Source organism: Heloderma suspectum, chromosome 2, assembly GCF_057233095.1.
Source record: "Heloderma suspectum isolate Gila_16-S chromosome 2, 16-S_ref, whole genome shotgun sequence".
Taxonomy (NCBI): Eukaryota; Metazoa; Chordata; class Lepidosauria; order Squamata; family Helodermatidae; genus Heloderma; species Heloderma suspectum.
Window position 1 is genome coordinate 375918028 of NC_139459.1, and position 23758 is coordinate 375941785.

General features: G+C 48.8%; 2 protein-coding genes across 4 annotated transcripts in view; one reads left to right on the forward strand and one right to left on the reverse strand.

Moving 5' to 3' along the window:
• LOC146356242 (uncharacterized) overlaps positions 1-22041 on the forward strand; it is a 113074-nt gene extending 91033 nt beyond the window's left edge. Inside the window, exons 3-5 of one of the 3 annotated variants that reach the window (XR_014787256.1) lie at positions 627-4057; positions 10755-11032; positions 14547-22041. Coding sequence is in view for 2 of the 3 variants with exons in the window: in XM_084831229.1 (XP_084687355.1) it covers positions 627-2966 (2340 nt within the window). In the remaining variant the exon portion in view is untranslated. Of the gene's footprint in view, positions 1-626; positions 11033-14546 lie in introns of those variants that run through there. The other 2 variants (XM_084831229.1, XM_084831230.1) reach the window with 2 other exon arrangements.
• The window catches only part of LOC146356234 (uncharacterized), a 943348-nt gene that overhangs the window by 304713 nt on the left and 614877 nt on the right, over positions 1-23758 (reverse strand). The gene's annotated exons all lie outside the window — the stretch shown is intronic.

The following is a 23758-nucleotide window of genomic DNA, read 5'->3' on the forward strand; positions in this document are numbered from 1 at the left end:
CATTAGTTATACATTAGGGAAATGTCAAGATATTTGTTTTGAACTATAATGTAAAGTGCAGAGAAAGAACAGTCCGCAATTTCTACCTCTGGGTTCTTATGTGGAATTTAAAGAATCCCTTGTTGGAAACTGTTCTTCAAGATACTTTTTCAAGTTGATGCTTTTTGCTGATACATGAGAATGTGTGGTATAAATTTGACACTGTGAAGCCCAAACTAGAGATTAGGAAGCTAAGACCTGCTCCTCAACCCCGAGGGGGACAACTTCAACAGCTGTTCTGGTAAGATCCTGCATACGGTCCTTGAAGCATTAGTTAATTGTCACCAGGGTTTTTTCATATGTGTGAGTGAGAGATGTTCTACTATGCAGCTTTGTCATTTTACAAGATCTGTAAAATCTTTGTCGGTGCTTTCTATCATGTTTTTAATGTAACATTTTACATCAATTTGTCAGTTTGTCGGTGCTTTCTATCATGTTTTTAATGTAAAATTTTACAGTCAGTACAGCACCTGTTGTGGCAAGATCCTACATACGTTCCTAGAAACATTTTCAAATAGACACTGGGATTCTTTGGAGGGGGGTTTATGTAATGTACTTACACTATACAACTTTTTATTTCATCAAAGGTACGTAAGACCCTATGTGCAAGTGGAAGTCTTACTAATCAGCAGAGAATACACAGTGGGGAGGAGTCGTATAAAGGCATGGAATGTAGAAAGAGTTTCAGTGATCGAGAAAATCTCCTTGAACATCAAGGAACCCATGCTGGGGGAAAGCCATATAAATGCCAGGAAAGTAGAAAGTGCTTCAGTCATCGTAGAAGTCTTACTAGACATCTAAGTATCCACAATCAGGAGAAGTCATATGCATGCGAGGCATGTGGAAAGTGCTTCAGTGTAAGTGGACATCTTACTAAACATCAGAGAAGACATACTGGGGAGAAGCCATATAACTGCCTGGAATGTGGAAAGAGCTTCACTGAGAGTAGAAGTCTTACTCAACATCAAAGAACACACACCGGAGAGAAGCCATATAAATGCCTGGAGTGTGGAAAGAGCTTCTGTGATAGTGGAAATCTTACGAAACATCAAAGAACCCATACTGGTGAGAAGCCATATAACTGCCTGGAATGTGGAAAGAGCTTCAGTGGAAGTGGAAGTCTTACTAGACATCAAAGAACACACACCGGGGAGAAACCATATAAATGCCTGGAGTGTGGAAAGAGCTTCTGTGATAGTGGAAATGTTACGAAACATCAAAGAACTCATACTGGTGAGAAGCCATATAACTGCATGGAATGTGGAAAGAGCTTCAGTGTAAGTGGCAGACTTACTAGACATCTAAGTATCCACACTGGTGAGAAGCCATATGAATGCATGGAATGTGGAAAGTGCTTCAGTGTAAGTGGACATCTTAGTCGACATCAGAGAACACATACCGGGGAGAAGCCATATAAATGCCTGGAGTGTGGAAAGAGCTTCTGTGATAGTGGAAATCTTATGAAACATCAAAGAACCCATACTGGTGAGAAGCCATATAAGTGCATGCAATGTGGAAAGAGCTTCAGTGTAAATGGAAGTCTTACTAGACATCAAAGATCCCACAGTGAGGAGAAGCCATATAAATGCCTGGAGTGTGGAAAGAGCTTCACTGAGAGTAGAAGTTTTACTCATCATCAAAGAACACACACCGGAGAGAAGCCATATAAATGCCTGGAGTGTGGAAAGAGCTTCTGTGAAAGTGGAAATCTTGCGAAACATCAAAGAACCCATACTGGTGAGAAGCCATATAACTGCCTGGAATGTGGAAAGAGCTTCAGTGAAAGTGGAAGTCTTACTAGACATCAAAGAACACACACCGGGGAGAAACCATATAAATGCCTGGAGTGTGGAAAGAGCTTCTGTGATAGTGGAACTCTTACGAAACATCAAAGAACCCATACTGGTGAGAAGCCTTATAACTGCATGGAATGCGGAAAGAGCTTCAGTGTAAGTGGAAGACTTACTAGACATCTAAGTATCCACACTGGGGAGAAGCCATATGAATGCATGGAATGTGGAAAGTGCTTCAGTGTAAGTGGACATCTTAGTCAACATCAGAGAATACATACCGGGGAGAAGCCATATAAATGCCTGGAGTGTGGAAAGAGCTTCTGTGATAGTGGAAATCTTAGGAAACATCAAAGAACCCATACTGGTGAGAAGCCATATAACTGCATGCAATGTGGAAAAAGCTTCAGTGCAAGTGGAAGTCTTACTAGACATCAAAGATCCCACAGTGGGGAGAAGCCATATAAATGCCTGGAGTGTGGAAAGAGCTTCAGTGTAAGTGGCAGTCTTACTAGTCACCAAAGAACCCATACTGGGGAGAAGCCATATAAATGCCTGGAGTGTGGAAAGAGCTTCAGTACTAGTGGCAGTCTTACTAGTCACCAAAGAACCCACACCGGGGAGAAGCCATATAAATGCCTGGAATGTGGAAAGAGCTTCAGTGATAGCGGCAGTCATACTAAACATCAAAGAACCCATACTGGGGAGAAGCCATATACATGCCTGGAATGTGGAAAGAGCTTCATTGATAGTAGCAGTCTTACTCAGCATCAAAGAACCCATACTGGTGAGAAGCCATATACATGCCTGGAATGTGGAAAGAGCTTCAGTCAAAGTGGACATTTTGCTGAACATCGAAGAACGCACAGTGGGCAGAAGCCATGCAAATGCCTGGAATGTGGAAATAGCTTCAGTGATAGAGGAAATCTCATTAAACATCAAAGAACACACATACGGGAGAAACCATATAAATGCTTGGAATGTAGAAAGACTTTCAGTGATCGTAGCAGTCGTACTCAGCATCAAAGAACCCACACCAGAGAGAAGCCATATAAATGCATGGAGTGTGGAAAGACATTCAGTTTAAGTGGAAATCTCACTAAGCATCAAAGAACTCATATAGAGGAGAAACCATAGTGATGACACGAGTATGGAAAGAGTTTCAACTATATTGGACATCTTAATATACATCAAAGAACGCACACAGGGCAAGCTATATAAATAAATGGACTATAAAAAGAGCTTCAGCAGAAGAGAAAACCTTCATATGTATCCAAAAAGCCACACAGAAGTAAAAACACAGAAATGTATGAAGTGTGGAAAGGGGCTCAGCAATAGTGGAAGTTATCCTGCTCCCAATGTATCCCATTGGTGCTGGGATACAACTCGGGGTGCAGTCAGGATGAATTGGCAAAGTAATTTAAATAGGCTGTTGGCAGATAACTACAGAGTTGAAATATCAATAGATATACAATCAGACATTAAAAAATAAACTAAAGTAATCCCAGCGACTGAGCAGTAAACAGGAGAGAGAATAAAGCACAATGCAAAAATAGTAACCAATATATATAAATCTCCATTCCTCATGAGGGTCCTCCAGGATTCGCCTACAAGCACAGGAGCACCCCATATCGATCCATTTCAGTCGGGGTCCAGGCTGGGTTTGGCACGGAAGCCGCCTTGGTCGCCCTGTGTGAATACCTATGTCGGGAGAAAGACGGGGGGACTGGGACCTTGTTGATTCTCTGTGATCCCTCAGCGGCTTACGATACCATCGACCTCGGTGTCCTTCTGGGACGACCCTCTGAGTTGGGAGCGGGAGGCCCTGCAGTGCCTCGGAGGGCCGGCTCTGGAAGGTGGTGCTTGGGCATCACTGCTCTGCCCTGTGGATTCTCCAGCAAGGGGTTCCGCGAGGTCCAGTTTTGCCCCCTTGCTATTCAACATCTACATGGAGCTGTTGAGTGCGGGCGTCCGGAGTGTTGGAGTGCACTGCCCTCCGTACACCGAGGACACACAGCTCTACGTCTCCTCTTCCTCTTCTTCAGGTGAGGCTGTGGAGGTGCTAAATCGGGGCCTGGCTGCGGCAATGGACTGGAGTAGGGCTAAGAAACTGAAACAAATCCAGACAAGACTGAGATGCTGTTGGTGGGTAGTTCTTCTGCCTGGATGGATGGAGGGTGCTCAGCTGTCCTGCAGGGGGCTGCACCCCCCCCCCCCCGAAGGAGCAGGTTCGTAGTTCGGGGGTCCTCCTGGAGCCATCCTTGTCACTTGAGGCGCAAGTAGCCTCATTTGCACGGAGTGCCCTCTGCCAAGTTGGGTTGGTGGCCCAGCTAACGCCCCATCAGGACAGGGATAACCTGGCTTCAGTTGTCTGTGCTCTCAAAAACTCCAAGTTGGATTACTGCAATGTGCTGTACGTGGGGCTGCCTTTGAAGACAGTTGAGAAGCTGCAGCTCGTGCCAGGTGCAGCAGCCAGACTGATAACAGGGCCTAGAAGGGCCGCACGCATAAGACCGACTCTGGCCCTCTTGCACCGGCTGCGTATTTGCTTCGAAGCTTGAGTCAAGGTGCTGGTATTAACCTGTAAGGCCTGACATGGCTTGGGACCACAATAGCTCGTGGGAAAGGTATTACTTACTGGCAGTCAAGAGCTTTCAGCCAAAGCATGCTGGTGCTTTCTTATTTCGCCTCCACCCCTTTGCCTCTGGCCCCGGCGATTTTGCCTTTGGCTTCCCCTGCCGCTGGAATGTGACTCCCAAGAGCGTCTGCAAAATTGAATTTGCCCCTAGGGCTCAAAGAGGTGCGACACCCAGATTTATGGGTGCTCCATCCATGCCGGTTTCAGATTAGGGGGCTGTCTGTAGGCAAGAACAGGCCTGTCATCCAAGGTCAGTGAGATGGTAGTAGGGTCTTAAAATGATGGCCACAAAAGAGACCGCACCAAGATTCTGACAATTTCTGGATTTATGCTGCAACGCAGAATTGCATTTATTTAAATACAAGTGAACTTGCTTTCATCATATGTCTCCGATAATAGATATAAAACACACAGTGGAGCCTTTCTTCATTTCTTTCTTTCATCAATTTATATACTGCTGAGCATATTTACAGATATCTCTAAGTCATTTAGAAAATCAGAAATTAAGTACCTCATCTGGAATTACAGCTCCAAGCCATGTCATGCTTCACAGGTCAGAACTGGGACCTTCCAACATGCGGGCAGCCAGTGCAAGGGGGGCAGAATCAGGGTTCCCTGCTCAGGCCATAACCCCATTGTCACGCTGCTGGCGGACCATTGCTTTTGCTAGGCAGCTCATGGGAGGACTGCAGGGACGGGCTGGTTCGTTTGCCGTCCCTTGGGGGCTCCTAGGAGGGGGTGATGAATCTGAGATGCCCTTCGGCATTTTGGGAAGGCACGCTGGGGAGAGAGAGCAGCTTGCTGACTGGAATATGCAGGGCCGGAGCGGGGAGAGCTTTGCGAAGCCTGGGGTCTCGGGTTGCTGCAGGTCCAAGCTCAGGGAAGACCCCTTTGGAGGAGGAGGTGGAGTTTGGTCCCTCAGCACTTCTCTCCCTCCCTGGGGCACCCTGCCTGGCCCTGGGGCAGGGCTGTGCCGCCCGAGTTCCCCAAGCTCCCGTCGACCCCATCCCGAGCCCAGCCCTGGTTCCGGGTTCGCCTCCTCCCACGCTTGGATCCCCGCAGCACCAACGGCGATGGACTAGGCGGGACGCCCAGCGCCTATGGGCAGCAGCGGGCCCCTGGGTGCCTTTCTTGGCGCCCGCTGAGCAGCCCTGCTGCTACTTTTCCTTACGCTACATTAGCAAAAGATCCACGGTTCTCCCTGGCAGCTGGGGTCGCTCCAGCGCCGAGTGAGGGTCCGCAGTTGCTGCTGTCTCTGTGTCCGCACATGCCTCTGGGCCTCCAGTGGGGCTCGGAGCCGTCCTTCGGAATGATGGTGGTGGGCAGCTGTAGGCCGATGCTTTCCTCTGTAGTGCACCCGGCCACCGGGGAAAAGAGCGGGGTCGGGAGAAAAGGGCACTTCTGTCACTCCTGTGTGGTGAATGTGGGGTGTGGGCTTTCTGCCGTTAGGCAAAGGCATTTTCTTTGAAGTTGACTTGTTTGGTGGAGGAGGTCTTAACGGGTGGGTGAGGTGACTGTATTTTTTTATTGATATGTTTTTAATTTATTTTTATTGTTATAATTGTAGGTTTGATTGTTGTCTTGTGTTTTATTGTTTTTAGCTGCCTTGAGCACTAGTTGTAGTGGGAAAGCAAGATATAAACTAAATTAATAAAGAAACAAGAAGCCTGTTCAGTGTTCCCTGGAACCTTGCTGTCAAAGGGCGTCTCTCCACTAGCCTAAAATCCTACATTTAGAACAGGGCTTTCTGCTTCTGTTTTAAATGTGGGATCACAACGACTCCCTTTTGCATGTCCTTCTTTTCCCCCCACCGCCTTCCCCCTCCTTCTCCCCGTATCTGAGTCTTCCATGATCGTTCATTGATCTCACTCCTCGTCTTGCTGCTTTCACTCTTTTCACGGAGGAAACTGAATTACCATGGGGTAATTTGATAGCTCATTATCTGCGATCTATTTAAAAACGGAACAAAGGGCATTTAGTGCAGGAGATGCCTTGGATGATCACGTCATCATAGAATCATAGAAGGTAACGTTGGAAGGGGCCTATAAGACCATCGAGTCCAACCCCCTGCTCAGTGCAGGATGCGTCATGTAAAGAGTCCGCAAACGTCCGTGAAGGAGCAATCTGAGTCGCGGGATAAACGCTCCATGCGAAGGAGCCCAGCCTCTGTTTCTAAGAGTCCTCTCAGAATCACTTTTAAGTTGTCTTTGCGTTCAAGATATGTGACTCCGAGCCCTTGAGAGTGATCGATGTTTGCGATAGCTGAAAGGGGGTTGGGTGTTGCATCTCTGAAGAGTAACTCTTATTTCTCGCTGATGATTCTGAGTCGCCTCATCTTAGTCATCTGTGTAACAATGAGAGTATAATAACATGAGAAGAGCCTTGCTGGATCAGACGAGAGCTCGTCTTGTGTAGCATCCTGCTCCTTCTAGTGGCCTCAAGGAAGACCGCAAGTAAGACAGAGGGCAATGGCTCCCTTTGCCCATGGGGATGCTGGGCCTTGCAGGACCCTGAATGCCCAGAGGGAAACATAGGCTTCTACCTGCCCATGGGAGGATCCTGACTGCCCAGAGGGAAAGATAGGCTTCTACCTGTTTCCCTCTGGGCATTCAGAGTCCTCCCATGGGCAGGTAGAAGCCTAAGTTTCCCTTGCAGAATCGGGGCTTCTCCGCAATTTTTTTTTTCTAGTTCAGGCATGATCTTTGAAGATTCAAAGTGAAGCTTCGATTCTGCAAGGATAACGCCTTCATTTAAAAAAAAAACATCCAGTGCTGGGGACAGGAGGGGGTAAAACTTAGTTTCATTTGAAGAGATAGAACAACCCCCTGCTCAGTGCAGGAAGCCTGATTCCCAGGCAGTCGCCCATCCAACTACTGACTGGGGCCGACCCTGCTTAGCATCTGAGATCAGACAAGTGCGCACAGGAAAACCGCAGGAAAACAGCACAGCGCTCGAGTGTGAACCGAGCTCGCGCATTCGATGAAGCACTGCAACGGGGAAAATGGGTGAGTGTGAATAATCACGTTTTAATGTGAGAGTGTTTAACCCGACGAGACACCGAATTCATTGCGATGGCAGGTGCAATGTAGATCGGCCCCCCGTGTCCCTCTGCGCTGCTCCCTGGCTCAGGCAAAGGAGAGTCTTCCACCCCCCAGTCCGCCGACTGCAAAGGCCACCTCCGCGCACTCTCCTCCTCACCCCGCAGCGCCCTCCGCCTTCCTCCGGCACCCTGCTCAGTGCAGGCCTCGCCCGTCCTCTGCCCGGGAAGCCCGAGCACCTTGCTCCTCTCCCTGCCCGAGGGTCTCCCGGACGCCCAACCCGCCGCGGCTCTTCCAGGGCGCCTCCCCCCGTGTCCTCCTCCTCCCACCTCATCCGCACCATAGCTGGTGCGCCTGCTGCGCTCCCCGCCACGGCCACCATTTCCTGCCGCTCTGAAGTGGGGGGCCCTTCATTTGATCCTTGCGGGGCGGACTGGCGGAAGCTGTCTCCCCCCCTCCCTGCAAGCCTTTCGTCCGCCTCCTTTGCACCTGCACACGGATTCTCCTGGCCCCTTCCAAGCGGCTGATTCCTCCCCAAAATGAACTGTTCAGATTTCCTCCACCTGGGGATGCTGGGAATTGCAGCCCAAGGCAACTGGAGGGTGCCAGGCTGAGGCAAGCTGAGCTAGGATTATTCTGGGAAGGAGTTTTCTGGCTGCCGGGAAAGCTGGACGGGGAGGGGGAGCTCCCTCTTCTTCCTCTCCTTGGTCAGGGAAGAAATGGTCTACCTGGTGGAAGACCATTTTGCTGTCCTTTTTCTCCTCGCCGGTCAGAAGCAAGGAAAGCACGAGTGCTTCCCGAGGATGCTTTTCCAGGCACTGGCCCCTTCCCTAGCCAGCAAAGCCAGTGGTGACGGAAGATGGGACTTGTTCCCGCTCCCCCCCACCCCCCTTCAGGAAGGGCTGCACAACCCCTTCACAGGGTTCGGCCATGATCCACTCCAGGTTTCAGTCAGAACTCTAAAGGAGCAGTGCAGGTGCAGAAGCACCTTAGATAGCTCCTTTAGAGTTCTGATTGGTTCAGATTGAAACCCAGAGAGGATTCATCCCCCCATGGACGTTAGAGCCACCAGACTCCACTGCGTCCAGCTTCCCTGCTCCTGAGTGAGGGAATTTGTGAAAGCCACAAGGACAATAGCTCTCTCGCACCATTGTTGCCCTGGAACTCTACCGGTATACTGCCTCTGAACCTGGAGGTTCCATAGAGCAGTCTATTGATAGACACATCCTTCATGATATCCTTCGCGGCAGTGTGTTCCATAGTAGAATGAGGCATCATGTGCAGAAGCGCCGTCTTTAGTGTCCAAGGCCCGTAATGCTGCCAGTTGCTGACGTCAAGAGGGTCTGGATAGTCACGTTGGTCTGGGCATCTTCTGGAGTTTCCAACAAAGAAAGTTGGGATGTAAACATATCCATCGTCCTTCCCCAATCTGTTACCCTCCAGATGTGTTGGACTGCAGCTCCCATAATTGCCAGCCAGCATGCCCAATGGCCATCTCATTTTATTAAGTTGCATACAGAGAGAACCCCAGGTTCTAGAATGTTAAGAGACGGAACCAGGGGTCGCCCCATGAAGCCGATTGGTGGGAGATTCCGGAGAGATCCAAGGAAGGGCTTCTTCACACAGCACAGAGACGAACTATGGAACTCGCTGCCACAGGCTGTAGCGATGGTCACTGTGGCGCCCCTGCCCATTTATCAGTGAGAAGCCTTCCGAGTAAGGCCTTTTCCACTGCAGGCAACACCTCCCCCCCCCCGCCCCCCAGTAACGGTGCCAGCAGGACCTTCACCTCAGGTCTGACCGTTTTACTATCAAACACTCTCTCTTTCCACAAGTCTGACAGGGATCTTTTTACCTTCTGGAATAATGTTTACATCATGACATTGTGAGGTATGAGGTCTACTCTGCAACTATCTCAGTCACGTCTTTCCAGATATGAAACTTTGTTTCTTTCTAGCAGTCATATTACTGCTGGTGAAAGCAGTGGTCTCTCCACTCCTCAGGCTACCCCAAATTTTACCCTCCAAGAAGGCATTTCTCTCACAGATCTCTTGGCTCTGGCAGACATGCAGTCTTGGGCCCACGGAGGGAGCTCGGTGGTAAACCAAGGGATGACGTTTGCATCATGGCCACCTGTGATGCTGTCCAGACGGCCTCATGGTAGCGCCAATGGTCTTACTTCCTCAACTTGCCCGGGTGGCCCATTCGATAAGCCATCTGAAGCCAGAGCAGTTTTCAAGTCAAAGGTAGTTTTGCACAAATAAGCCACCCTGAGAACCCATTGGGTTTTTTCTCCCAGTGGCAGGGCGATTGTTTCGTGGGTTGTCGGAACAGCTAGAGAGCTGGCTAGCAAGAGCAGCAAAATCTCTACTGCTCCTCGTGATCTTGCAGTAAGGAAATTCTACCTCATTTCTTTTCAGCCTCCCAAGAACATAAGAAGATCCCTGCTGGATCGGACCAAGGATCCATCTAGTCCAGCAATCTGTTCACACAGTGGCCAGCCAGCTGTTGACCAGGAACCCACAAGCAGGGCATGAGCACAACATCACCCTCCCACCCATGTTCCCCAGCAGCTGGTGGACATAGGCTCACTGCCTCTGGTACTGGAGGTAGCACAGTACAGAACGCGGCAGCTCGCCTGATTAAAGGCAGCTGCCGGCGAGATCACATCACTCCAGTGCTGAAGGAGTTGCACTGGTTACCAGTTGTTTTCTGGGCCAAATTCAAGGTGTTGGTTTTGACCTTTAAAACCCTATATGGTTCCGGCCCAGCCTATCTTAAGGAGCGCCTCCAGCAGCACCAGACAGGCCGCTTAACAAGATCAGCCTCGGATGGCCTTCCCTCTGTCCCATCAGCCAGGACAGCTAGACTGGTGGGGACGAGGGAGAGGGCCTTTTCTGTGGTGGCCCCCACTCTGTGGAACTCCCTCCCTAGGGAACTCAGCCATGCCCCCTCTTTAATGAGCTTCCGCGACGCATTAAAAACGTGGTTGTTCAGGCAGGCATTTGGGATGGGCTAGGGTATTTTGGAAAATGTTTTTACTGTAGAATTTTATTGTTTTAAACTGTTTTATTGTATGTTGTACATCGCCCAGAGTGGCTGGGTGACCAGCCAAATGGGCGATTAATAAATTTAATAATAATAATAATAATAATAATAATAATAGCACATAGCCAAAAGGACTAGTAGCCATTCTTCCACTAACTTAACAGCAGCTTTATGACATGAACTTTCTTTATGGTCTTTAAGGAGCCTGTGGGAAGGAGGACCAGCCAGCTGCACTGGGTGGATCCTGAGCCTGCTTCTGCCCCTGCCAACCAGGTACTTAAGGCGGGGCTGCCAGAGGCAGCGCCTCGGCGTCGCGCCAAGTGTGAGGCTAAGTGTGCACTTAGCGTCGCACTTGGAGTCGCACGGAACAGCACCTGCGGACCCACTCACCTGCCTCTCCAGAGACACCAGCAGTCACAGATACCAGCAGCAAATAGCAGCAGCAGAGGGGAGCAGCTTTAAAGACCAGGGAGAAAGGGGTAAACGTGGATTTTATCTGCTCCTTCTTAGCTGCTTTCTCTTTTATCTCTTATCTTTTATATTCTTTTACACTGTTGAACATTTTATACCCGAACATTTTAATATGTGCCTGGGAGGACTATTGGGCAACTCAGGGGGTCGGGGAGCTGCCACCATAACTGTGGTCACGGGCAGGGGGAGGTATGGCGTTGGGGGATTAACAGGCCAGCTGAGGAGAAGAGGGGCTAGACACCTTACAGCTGTCCCCTCTTCTGGTTCTTCCCCCAGCCTGATGGTTCCTGGCAGCCTTACCAGTCTGCTCTCGGGCCTGGTGGTGCTGCTGCTGAATGCCAGGTCGGCCCAAAATAAAATCTCCCTCATCCATGATTTGATTGTGGATGAGGGGGCTGACCTGGCATGTATTACTGAGACCTGGGTGGGGGAACTGGGAGGGGTCACTCTCTCCCAGCTGTGCCCTCCTGGGTACTCGGTGCAGCACCAACACCGACTTGAGGGTTGGGGAGGGAGGGTTGCTGTGGTCTATAGGAATTCAATCTCCCTCTCCAGGCTTCCTGCTCATTCGAGTGCAGATCTTGAGTGTTTGTACCTTGTGCTGGGTACCCGGGACAGATTAGGGATTCTGTTGGTGTCCCGCCCACCCCACTGCCCATCAGAGTCCCTGCCTGAGCTGATGGAGGTGGTCTCGGACTTGGTGTTGAGGGGTCCTGGGGGATCTCAACTTCCATGCCGAGGCCACTGTATCCGGGGCGGCTCAGGACTTCATGGCCGCCATGACAACCATGGGGCTGTCCCAACATGTCATCGGCCCAACGCATGTAAAAGGACACACGCTTGATCTGGTTTTCTCGACTGGGCAGGAGGATGGTGATCTGAATGTGGGGGAATTAACATCTGTCCCTTTGTCATGGTCAGATCACTTCCTGCTGAGGTTTAGACTCCTGGCAGCCTTCCCCCTCTGCAAGGGTGGGGGACCTATTAAAATGGTCCGCCCCCGGAGATTAATGGATTCCGATGGATTCCAGAGGGCTCTGGGGGATTTTCCTGCTGGTATGGCTGGTGCTCCTGTCGAAGCCCAGGTTGCTCTGTGGAATGCAGAGATGACTCGGGCGGTTGACACGATCGCGCCCAAGTGCCCTCTCCCTCTGAGCAGAGCCCGGCCAGCTCCTTGGTATACACCTGAGCTGAGGGCAATGAAGCAAGATGGGAGACGGCTAGAACGCAGGTGGAGGAAAACTCGTGCTGAGTCTGACCGAACACAGGTAAGAGCCCACTATCAAGCCTACTCAGTGGCGGTGAGGGTGGCAAAGAGACAGTTCTTTTCCACCAGCATTGCATCTTCTCGGTGTCGTCCAGTGGAGATTTTCCGAGTGGTTTGTGGCCTGTTACATTCTGGGCCAGGGAGAGAGACGGTGGAACCCTCAGTGGCACGCTGTGACGAGTTTGCAAGGCACTTTGAAGATAAAGTCGCTCAGATTCGTCATGAATTGGACACCACCATTAATGCAGTTCCATTGGTAGAGGCGTTCAGAGCACCGTCTGGTCCAGTTTTATTGGATGAGTTTCAGTTACTGAGGCCAGAGGATGCGGACAAGGTGATTGGCCAAGTCCGATCGACCACTTGTGTGCTTGACCCCTGCCCTTCATGGCTTATTAAATCAAACAAGGAGGGGTTGTCCGGCTGGGTCCAGGAGGTTGTAAATTCCTCCTTGAGAGAGGGAGTGGTGCCTGCCGCTTTAAAAGAGGCAGTAATTAGACCACTCCTGAAAAAGCCTAACCTGGACCCAGAGGATGTCAACAATTATAGGCCAGTGGCCAACATCCCCTTCCTGGGCAAGGTGCTTGAGCGGGTGGTTGTAGGACAGCTCCAGGCACTGTTGAATGAAACGGATTATCTAGATCCATTTCAGTCGGGCTTCAGGCCTGGTTTTGGAGCGGAAACTGCCTTGGTCGCCCTGTGGGATGACCTCTGCCGGGAGAGGGACAGGGGGAGAGGGACCCTGTTGATTCTTCTGGACCTTTCAGCAGCTTTTGATACCATCGACCATGGTATCCTTCTGGATAGGTTGTCTGGGTTGGGAGTTGGAGGCACTGCACTACAGTGGTTCCGCTCCTACTTGGATGGCCGATTCCAGAAGGTGGTGCTGGGGGATTAGTGCTCTGTGCCATAGCAATTGTGCCATGGGGTTCCACAGGGCTCTATTTTATCCCCTATGCTGTTTAACATCTACATGAAACCGCTGGGGGAGGTTATCTGGAGGTTTGGGCTGAGGTGCCATCAATATGCAGATGACACCCAGCTCTGCCTCTCTTTTTCATCAAACTCAGGTGAGGCAGTGGCTGTTCTGAATCAGTGCCTGGGCACGGTAATGGACTGGATGAGGGCCAATAAACTGAAACTCAATCCAGACAAGACGGAGGTTAGTGGGTGGTTCGCCTGCCCGGCTAGGTGATATTCAACCTGTTCTGGAGGGGGTTGCACTTCCCCTAAAGGATCAAAAGGTTTGTAGTTTGGGGGGGCTCCTGGATCCAGAACTGTCACTTGAGGCACAGGTGAACTCAGTGGCATGGAGCACTTTTTATCAGCTTAGGCTTGTATACCAACTATGCCCTTACCTGAACAGAGATAGCTTAGCTACAGTTATCCATGCTCTGAGAACTTCTCGCCTGGATTACTGCAATGCATTATACAGGGGGCTGCCTTTGAAAACGGTCCAGAAACTTCAGCTGGTCCAAAATAGGGCAGCAAGATAGTTAACAGGGAATGGCCAGCGAGCTCATATTACACCAGTACTTTTTCAGCTGCACTGGCTGCCGGTCCATTTCCAGGCCCGATTCAAAGTGCTGGTATTAACATGTAAGGCCCTTAATAGCTTGGGGCCAGGTTATCTGAAGGATCGCCTCCTCCCATATGTGCCTGCCCGGACCTTAAGATCATCCTCAGCGGCCCTTCTCCATGAGCCCCTGCCAAAGGAAGTGAGGCGGGTGGCTATTAGGAGGAGGGCTTTTTCTGCTGTTGCACCCCGGCTCTGGAATGAGCTCCCTAGTGAGGTTCGCCTGGCACCTACATTGTACTCCTTTCGGCACCAGGTGAAGACCTTTTTATTTTCCCAGGCATTTTAGCATTTAGCTTTCTAAACTTTTAACTTTGCTGTTTTAAAAATTTGTATTTTAAACTCCCGCACTGCTGCTAGGTTTTATTGTGGTTATATTGTTATATTGTCTTTTAATGTTTTATATATTTTAAATTGTTTTATTGTGTGCTGTTTGGTTTTAATTTTTGTGAACCGCCCAGAGAGCTTCGGCTATTGGTCGGTATAGAAATGAAATAAATAAATAAAAAATGGTCAACTCATTTTTTCCTTAAAGGTAGCAGCTGCTGTTTTCATGTTTCCCCATATGCAGATATTTCATAATTTGCCCATTCTTTAGATATTTTCATCCCCATTTTCTTCTCAGTTCCAAGTGTTCCAACATTTTGGCATTGAACGCAACCATGTTTCTCATTCTTTGCAGATAACCAGTCAGACTTCTGGCGGACATTGTTTATTTGTTCCAATGCCCAATAGCTGGGAAAGGAGTACAGCAGGGTTGTATACTCTCACCCTACCTATTCAACTTGTACGCAGAACACATCATGCGACATGCTGGGCTTGATGAAGCCAAGGCTGGAGTTAAAATCGCTGGAAGAAACATTAACAATCTCAGATATGCAGATGATCCCACTTTGATGGCTGAAAGCGAGGAGGAGCTGAGGAACCCTATGATGAAGGTGAAAGAAGAAAGTGCAAAAGCTGGGTTGCAGTTAAACCTCAAAAAAACCAAGATTATGGCAACCAGCTTGTTGATAACTGGCAAATAGAGGGAGAAAACGTGGAGGCAGTGACAGACTTTGTCTTTCTAGGCACAAAGATTACTGTAGGGACTGCAGCCAGGAAATCAGAAGACGTTGACTTCTTGGGAGGAGAGCAATGACAAATCTTGATAAAATAGTGAAGAGCAGAGACATCACATTGACAACAAAGGTCCGCAGAGTTCAAGCAATGGTATTCCCCGTAGTAACCTATGGCTGCGAGAGCTGGACCATAAGGAAGGCTGAGCGAAGGACGATAGCTGCTTTTGAACTGTGGTGCTGGAGGAAAATTCTGAGAGTGCCTTGGAACTCAAGAAGATCAAACCAGTCCATACTCCAGGAAATAAAGCCAGGCTGCTCACTTGAGGGAAGGATATTAAAGGCAAAACTGAAGTACTTTGGCCACATAATGAGGAGACAGGACACCCTGGAGAAGATGCTGATGCTAGGGAAAGTGGAAGGCAAAAGGAAGAGGGGCCGACCAAGGGCAAGGTGGATGGATGATATTCTGGAGGTGACGGACTCGACCTTGGGGGAGCTGGGGGTGGTGACGGCCGACAGGAAGCTCTGGCATGGGCTGGTCCATGAAGTCACGAAGAGTTGGAAGTGACTGACTGAATAAACAACAACAACCAACAGCTAGGCCAGTTTGTACTCACATTCCTCTCTTCAGCACAGGAAGATGTAGGTGCTGTTGGGTGTGATTTGATTCCACTGTTTGAGTTTCTTCACATCATTTCTATTTTGGGGGCACAGGAGGTGAGAAATCATTTGGGATTTTTTTCAAATCACCCAACATCATGCTTTCGGCACAAAGAAATGCCCCAAATCACATGAAACACAGCAGCCAGATCCGGAGGAACGGCGTTGGTTCCAGCTGCCCAGAGGTTTGCTGCTGCTGCCCCGCCCCTCCGCTGCTGGCCCTATTTTGGGGACCAGGGCAGAATAAAACATATCTTAAAACTGAAAAAAGTGCTGGAACTCAGTTCCCGCAACTAATGCATAGAAGAAAAAGTGCCGGAACTCGGTTCCAGTAGGTTCCGCTGGAGAAAGAGCAGTGAATTTCCTTGATATCATTTTAGAAAAGAATTATTTTCATTTGACACTCAGTTTTTTCTAGAGACTAAGGAGTGGCCATGGGCAGCCCGGCTTCCCCAAGAATTGCGGATCTTTTCATGTCAGCACTAGAAAATTCTGTCATCCTGGATGCATCCATCAATCCATATCAGAAATATTTTAAATTTTTATGGACGGTATATTGATGACATTTTTGTTGTGTTCACACAAATTGCTGAAATTAACAATTTTTTTTCTTTGGATTAATTCCATCAATGAGAATATAAATTCACTTCCCATATGAATTGTCTACAAATCCCTCTTCTGGATGTTATGGTTTATGTGAACAACAGTAAAATCTGTGTAAGGGGGTTTGTGAAACCCATGGATAAAAATTCTATCTTACATTTTTCTAGGCATTTGAATCTCAGTCTTCCCTACTGTCAGTTTTTACATTTAAAGAGAAACAGTACATTTGACCACGTGTACAACACACATGCGGATCTTTTCACCAGGGAACTGTTAGACGGGGTTTTCCGAGATGGGTCATCGATTTGTTCAGAGCTAGAGCAAATAGAACCAGCAGACAGTCTGTGTTTGAGCCCCATGCTAGAGCAAGGAGCAACAGATTATTTTGGTCTCTAGATTTTAACCATCTTTCTCAGAGAATCAAACATATTACCAATAAGCACCCGCATTTCGTCCAGGATGTACCAGGCTGCAGTAGCTTTCCAGTTGTGGGCTTTCGCAAGACCTCTAATTTTTGTGAGGACTGGTTCATATAGTTGTACCACACAGCAATTTCTGTCCCATAATGCCATTGGCTTTTACAAGTGTGGTCACTATATGTGCTGTCCGCAATCCCTACAAATCAAGGAGTTTTCTAATCCTGGCTTGGTCCAGGAGGCTGTAAGTTCCTCCTTGAAGACTAAACAGGATCGGGATGATGTTAGCAACTATAGGCCAGTTGCCAAAATCCCCTTCCATGGCAAAGTGCTCAAGCTAGTGGTTGCTGGTCAACTCCAGAGACTCTTGAATGAAACTGATTATTTGGCTCCATTTCAACTGGCATTCAGGCATGGTTTTGGAATTAGAACTGCCTTAGTCGTCGTTCGGCTTCTCCTTATGACCTGGACCCCCTGAGCCACTCCTTCCGGATCTCTTGCCCGTTTAAGAGTCCCTTTTTCTTCCTTTTACCTTCCCCTTTCCAGTACGTGGGGTTTATGCTGTAGGCGTGGGGTGATCGACATTCTAGACACAGGGTTTACCCACAACAGTTTACTGGTAAATTAAAGCAAGCAAATCACAACTAAAGGTATTTACACAATAGAGCTGAGCGGTACAAAAGGCATTAAGAGAAAAGTTGCAAAATGCAAGTTCCTTTACCCTAAATGTACTTCGTCTTCTACAAACTGCTTCCTCCTGCTCCCTCTTCAGACTCTGGTCTCCCTGACTCTGGCTGTTACTGGCTCTCTCGCTTTCTTTGTATACCCTCCTCCCTCAAATCCGAAAGTCCTGTTTCAAACCTGGAGAAATGAAACTTCTGCAGAGAAATGAAACTGCTCCTCCGAGGGTTACCCTGTCCCAACAAAGCCTCTAAGCCTCTAAGCCTGACCTTTTTTCCCCTTTGCCTTTGTAGGCCTCAAACCTTCACAGCTGCCCTGTCAGGAGACCTTTGCTGGGAGAGGAACAGGAGGAGTTCTGACCCTGCTGATTCCCTTGGACCGATTGCTCTCACTTGCTGTCGGTGGTTTTTGACACTTTCGAGTATGGTCTTCCTCTGGATAGGATGTCTGGCCTGGGAGTGGGATGAGCCATGGCATGTCCCAGGGGCCAATAGGAATATGCCATGTCATGCCAACCTGGCCACCATGGGTTATTTGAGGGTTACACATCTCTTCCATAACTCATTCTTTGTTGCAGAACAGTGGATGTGCTGAATCAGTGCCTGGCTCTGATAAAGGACAGGACGAGGGCTAATAAGCTGAAGCTCAGTCCAGACAAGACTGAGATGCTGTTAGTGGGTGGTTTTTCTGATTGGATGGAGGGTGCTCAACCTGTTCTGGATGGTCTCAGGACCGGGCAAGCGGGTGGGACTCTTCTGGTTCTGCTAATTCTGTGGCCGTCCTGTGGCTTCACTGGGCATTTCCAGGTCTCCAAACAAAGGAAGGCCTTGTCGGGGCTTGCAGCAAGGTACTCCTCTGATGTCTTCCTGGGCAGTGACAGTGTGTCTGCCCTCTTGGGAGCAGATTTCACCAGCCCGTCTTCCCTTATTTCACTCTCCCTGCCACCTCTACAACCCACCCCTGCGATCAACCAACCTGTGCTTTAGGAATGGCCAGAGAGAGCTGATACATGATCCCACCCGTGGACCTGGCCCGTTGCAGAGTGGCTTGAGACAGGGCCTTCTTGGTGGCGGCGCCCTGACTTAGACATTCGGTCCTGGAGAAGTACAGTTGGCCCCAATGTTGTTGAATGTAAGGCAACATCTAAAATATATATTTGTTCACCCAGAGTTTGAGGCAGAATCCATTGGTACTAGGGCTGTGCACCACCTCGTTACGAAGCCCGAATAACAAGGTGAAGCAGGCTGCTTTGGAGCAAAAGCCTCATGATATGAGGTGGGTCAGAGCGGTACCAAGGTGCCCCAGGGTGAAGTGCCCCCCCTCCCACAAAGCGCCTCCTCCGCCTTGTATATTCAGAGCTCTACTGAGTGCCTGGGGCGTCCAAACAGGCTGTCTCCAAAATGTATCAACTTCTCAAAGCTCATGTGGAGGTTCATGAGGAGGAGGGAGGAGGAGGGACAGCTGACCTGGGAAAGTGGGGGGAGGTGGGAAGGAGAGCGCAGGAGGAGGAGGGTGCTTTGGCAAATAGGAACTCTCAGCCCGAGCCGGTGCCAGCAGCCTCCAATCAAAGAGAGCGGTGGAGGAAGGAGGTATATATACTTCGGCGAAAGGCTGTGTTCAGTTATTGAGAGGGCAGGTGTGGGTAGATGATCGTGTGTGTGTGTGTGCATGCCTAGGAGTTGTTCCTTCAGTTTGTTCGATTCTGATCGCCATTAGGATTCCCTCGAAATTTAGATTAAAAGGAATTTAAGTGGTTGTACTGGGAGTGTTCCCTTCCCTCGCTCCTTGATCGTCCGACCCCATTGGGACGGTGTCTTTTGCAGCACCTCTTCCAGCCGCCTTCTCCTATTTCTCTCTACCTCCAACATGTTTGTTATTTGTATGTGATTAGATTCATCTCTCCTTTCCATATTTTTTCAGACTAACATAGCTTTTCCTCACAAGTTGCTGCTGCGCTCCCCCCTCCCCTGCCATCCCTGTCTTTGTTTCTTTATCTCGATTAAGGGCTCCAGAAAAGGCTGCGTTCGTTGTGTAATGTCGACCCTCCCTTCTGCTTTCTCCGTTCTATTTCCTGGTCGTTTTTGTCAGTCAACTCTGTCTCTTTTAGATTGTTATACACCTAGTCTTATTTCGATTTTGAAAAACAAACGTTGACTTCTGGGCGTGTTCCTCCACCCATCCTTTTTAAGTCATGTTCAAGCATTTAGTTTTTTCTTTCTTTCTAAATTCTTAAAGAAAGGCATATTAGAGCAGCCTATAAGTGTAGTGTTTGTCCCCCAGCCCCGTGCCGAAGTGAATTGTCTGTGTCTTCTCTGTGTTGATCCTCCCAAAATGGAAATTAAAGAAGATTTTTTAAAAAGAAATTAGGGTTTGATTTGGCTGTTACCTAATTGCCTGTGCTGTCGCCCGGAATTTCTTGAAGTTATCCTGCCTTCCATAAAATAACATGAAATATAAAACAATAAATTAAGGACACCCGTCATTTGCTTTAGGCAGTTCTGCTTTTCTTTAGCGCTTGTGTGTCTGTGTGCGTGCGAGGTTGTTGTTCCACCAACACTATACGGTCCAATTTCAAGGCAGCGTTGAAAAAGCACGAGACACGTGGTATTCATATTAATTATTCCAATAACACTCCACTGTGCGGCAAAGCGATCCAGCGCAATGTGGGGCATCTTTGGGGTGCTGGCAGGGGCAGAGGTGGACGAGGTGCTCCTGGCACTGGCAGCACGGTTAGGCCAGCTGTCTGTCCCCTAGTCCAGATAGTGCGTCCAGGTGGAGTAGGGCAGCAGAGCGCAGAGGCCAGTTGCAGTGCTCGGAGGTCGCTGTCCGAGGAGGCTGGCGTGGGCAGGTGCAGCAGCTGCACTCCTGCCCGAGGCGGAGCAGCATCTCCTCCTGCGGTGGGAGAGGGGGCCCGCTGATGGACGTTAGCTCCGAGGTGTCTGACGTCCTCAGCGTGGTGGAGGGCGGGGAAGGGGAGATCCTCCAGGATGTGTTGGAGGAGGAGCATCAGGCCAGCGGGCCAAAGTGCCCGGGCTTTGGGGGGTGCAATGCCCTCAAGGGGGGCTGGGAGTGGCCAAGGTGTCACGTGCGTGTGTGGAAGCGGGGAGAAGTTTCAGCTCTTTGCTCTGAGAGTTTCTGTGGAAAACTTCGGATTTTAACTCCACCTAGCACAGAAACCACTGGGCCAACCCACCTGAAGTTTTGCAAGTGGCCTCCTCTCCAAGTGAGTGGAGCGGTTCCCAGATTTCATGCCTGTATCATAAAAACTAAAGAAGACATGATTGTTTGTGTTTTCCCATGCAAGTCAATGGGAAAACGCCGAAAACGGGCAATCCAGATGTGCGAATCTTGCTTCGGATTTAGGTCGAAGCGGAGGGGGTCCGAACAATCCGAGGCAGATAGGGGTCACTTCAGAGGATCCGCAGCAGCAGCCGAAGTAGATCGGGGGGCCATGCACAGCCCTAGCACCCCCCCTTCCTTTCCACCCTAACGATTCCCTTCCGTAAGTGGCTGGTCCTTCCAGTTCCCTTGCGCAAGGAGGACCTACTGCTCAGGCAAGGGACATTTAGCATTTCCTAGGGGAAGCCCCGAAATGAGCGGAAACTGTCATTTCTCAAAGCAGGCAGGTCAGCGGAGCTCCCTTCCGCGAGCTAAGCCAGCCCTTCCCCTTCCAGAAACAAGCGTTTCCAGTAATGGGGGCACTTGTGCAGTGGAATTGTCAGGGTGTGAGAGAATTGGGGCGGGGGGGGCAGAAATGCCCCACTGGATCCTGCCCTCTGAAAAGGGACCTGGCCCTGGGACCTTAGCGCTTTCACGTTGTGTTGTGTTATGCTGTTGTCTTAGTTTTATAGTTAATGTTTTATTGATGTGTGAACAATACAACTCTAATGATTCTGTGTACCCCCCTGGGGTTTCTTCAGAGGAAGTATATCAAATAAATAATGAAAATACTGATAACTCTGGTTTTGATAAGGATTTGAAAATTACCAGAATTTATTTGGAAGGGATAGAACAAATGGGAACTTGTGGGTATCAAGTCTCTTTGTCTGTTAATTAATTCATATAGAATGAGTTTCTGATGGGAGTGGAGCAGTCCATAGGAACAACTAGCAAGGGGGAACCAATAAAACTGCAGGAAAATTTGAACTGTGGGCAGTTTTGGAGAGGGGATGATATTAGGTAGAGACACAACAACAGTTAGTGAACAGCTGCTCTGTCCTGTGGATTTTGGGCTTTCAAGGCTGCAATCGTATACTCACCTACCCTGGAGAAAGGCCACTGATCCTACTGCAGAGTCAACATATATAGAATTGCACTGTGAATGTGCCTGGATTTCCCCCCAAACGAAGGGCCCTTCCTGCTGCTTTTGGCCTAGGTGGCCTTTTGAACCTCTCTCCCTCTCTCCTGAACAGCATCTCTTTCTGATGCTTAGAGTAGATCTGCTTCATGCTGTTGGAAGACGGAGAGGAACAATTGGCTCTTGTATTTCCCTCTTGGCTTTAATGCTGAGTCAGTCTTAGAAACGTCTTTGTTTTTGTTTCACGAATGCTAGAAAAAATAGTGTCCCTGTTCCCGGTGCAAGTTCTGCACACATTCTTCTTCCTCACGAGCTCTTTTCATTGTTGCATTCCACCCCACCCCCATTTCAGTCCTTGTAGATTACTAACTTCCCCTTCATGGATCACTGCCTTGTTGTGGCGAAGGGGCTTGCGTAACTCAGTGAAGCCATAAGTTATGCTGTGCAGGGCCACCCAAGACGGACAGGTCATGGCAGAGAGTTCTGACAAAATGTGGTCCACTGGAGAAGGAAATGGCAACCCACTCCAGTATTCTTGCCAAGAAAACCCCATGGAACGTATCACAAGGCTAAAAGAGATGACGCCGGAAGATGAGCCCCTCAGGTCGGAAGGTGTCCAATATGCTACTGGGGAAGAGCAGAGGGTATTTCCAAGTAGCGCCAGAAAGAGTGAAGCGGCTGGGCCAAACCTGAAAGGACACTCAGCTGTGGATGTGTCTGGTAGTGAAAAGAAAATCCGATGCTGTAAAGAACAATATTGTTTAGGAACCTGGAATGTCAGATCAATGAATCAAGGTAAGCTGGAGGTGGTCAAACATGAGATGGCAAGATTGACCATCGACATCTTGGGAATCAGCGAACTAAAATGGACAGGCATGGGCGAATTTAATTCAGGTGACCATCATATCTACTATTGTGGGCAAGAATCCCTTAGAAGAAATGGAGTAGCACTCATAGTCAACAAAAGGGTGGGAAAAGCAGTACTGGGGTACAATCTTAAAAATGATAGAATGATCTCAGTACGAATCCAAGGCAAACCATTCAACATCACAGTAATTCAAGTCTATGCCCCAACCACTGAGGCCGAAGAAGCTGAGGTTGATCGGTTCTATGAAGACCTACAACACCTTCTAGAACTAACACCAAAAAAAGATGTCCTCTTCATCATAGGGGATTGGAATGCTAAAGTAGGAAGTCAAGAAATCACCGGGATAACAGGCAGGCATGGCCTTGGTGTACAAAATGAAGCAGGACAAAAGCTAATAGAGTTTTGCCAAGAGAACATGCTGATCATAGCAAACACTCTTTTCCAACAGCACAAGAGGCGACTCTACACATGGACGTCACCAGATGGTCAATATCGAAATCAGATTGATTATGTCCTTTGCAGCCAAAGATGGAGAAGCTCCATACAGTCAGTAAAAACAAGACGTGGAGCTGACTGTGGCTCAGATCATGAGCTGCTTCTTGCAAAATTTCGGCTTAAATTGAAGAACGTCGGGAAAACCACTAAACTGTTCAGGTATGACCTAAATCATATCCTGATGAATATACAGTGGAGATGACGAATAGATTTCAGGGATTAGACCTGATAGACAGAGTGCCTGAGGAACTATGGACGGAGGTCCGTAACATTGTTCAGGAGGCAGCAACTCAATCCATCCCAAAGAAAAAGAAATGCAAGAAAGCCAAGTGGCTGTCTGATGAGGCTTTACAAGTAGCTGAGGAAAGAAGGGAAGCGAAAAGCAAGGGAGAAAGGGGAAGATATACCCAACTGAATGCAGAGTTGCAGAGAATAGCAAGGAGAGACAAGAAGGCCTTCTTAAATGAACAATGCAAAGAAATCGAGGAAAACAACAGAATGGGAAAGACTAGAGAACTCTTCAAGAAAATTGGAGATCTCAAGGGAACGTTTTGTGCAAAGACGGGCATGATAAAGGACAAAGAAGGCAGGGACCTAACAGAAGCAGATGAGATGAAGAAGAGGTGGCAAGAATACACAGAAGAACTATACAGGAAAGATCTGAATGTCCCTGGTAGCCATGATAGTGCGGTCAGTGAACTTGAGCCGGACATCCTAGAGAGTGAAGTCAAGTGGGCCTTAGGAAGCATTAGTAACAACAAAGCTAGCGGAGATGACAGTATTCCAGCTGAGCTATTTAAAATCCTAAAAGAT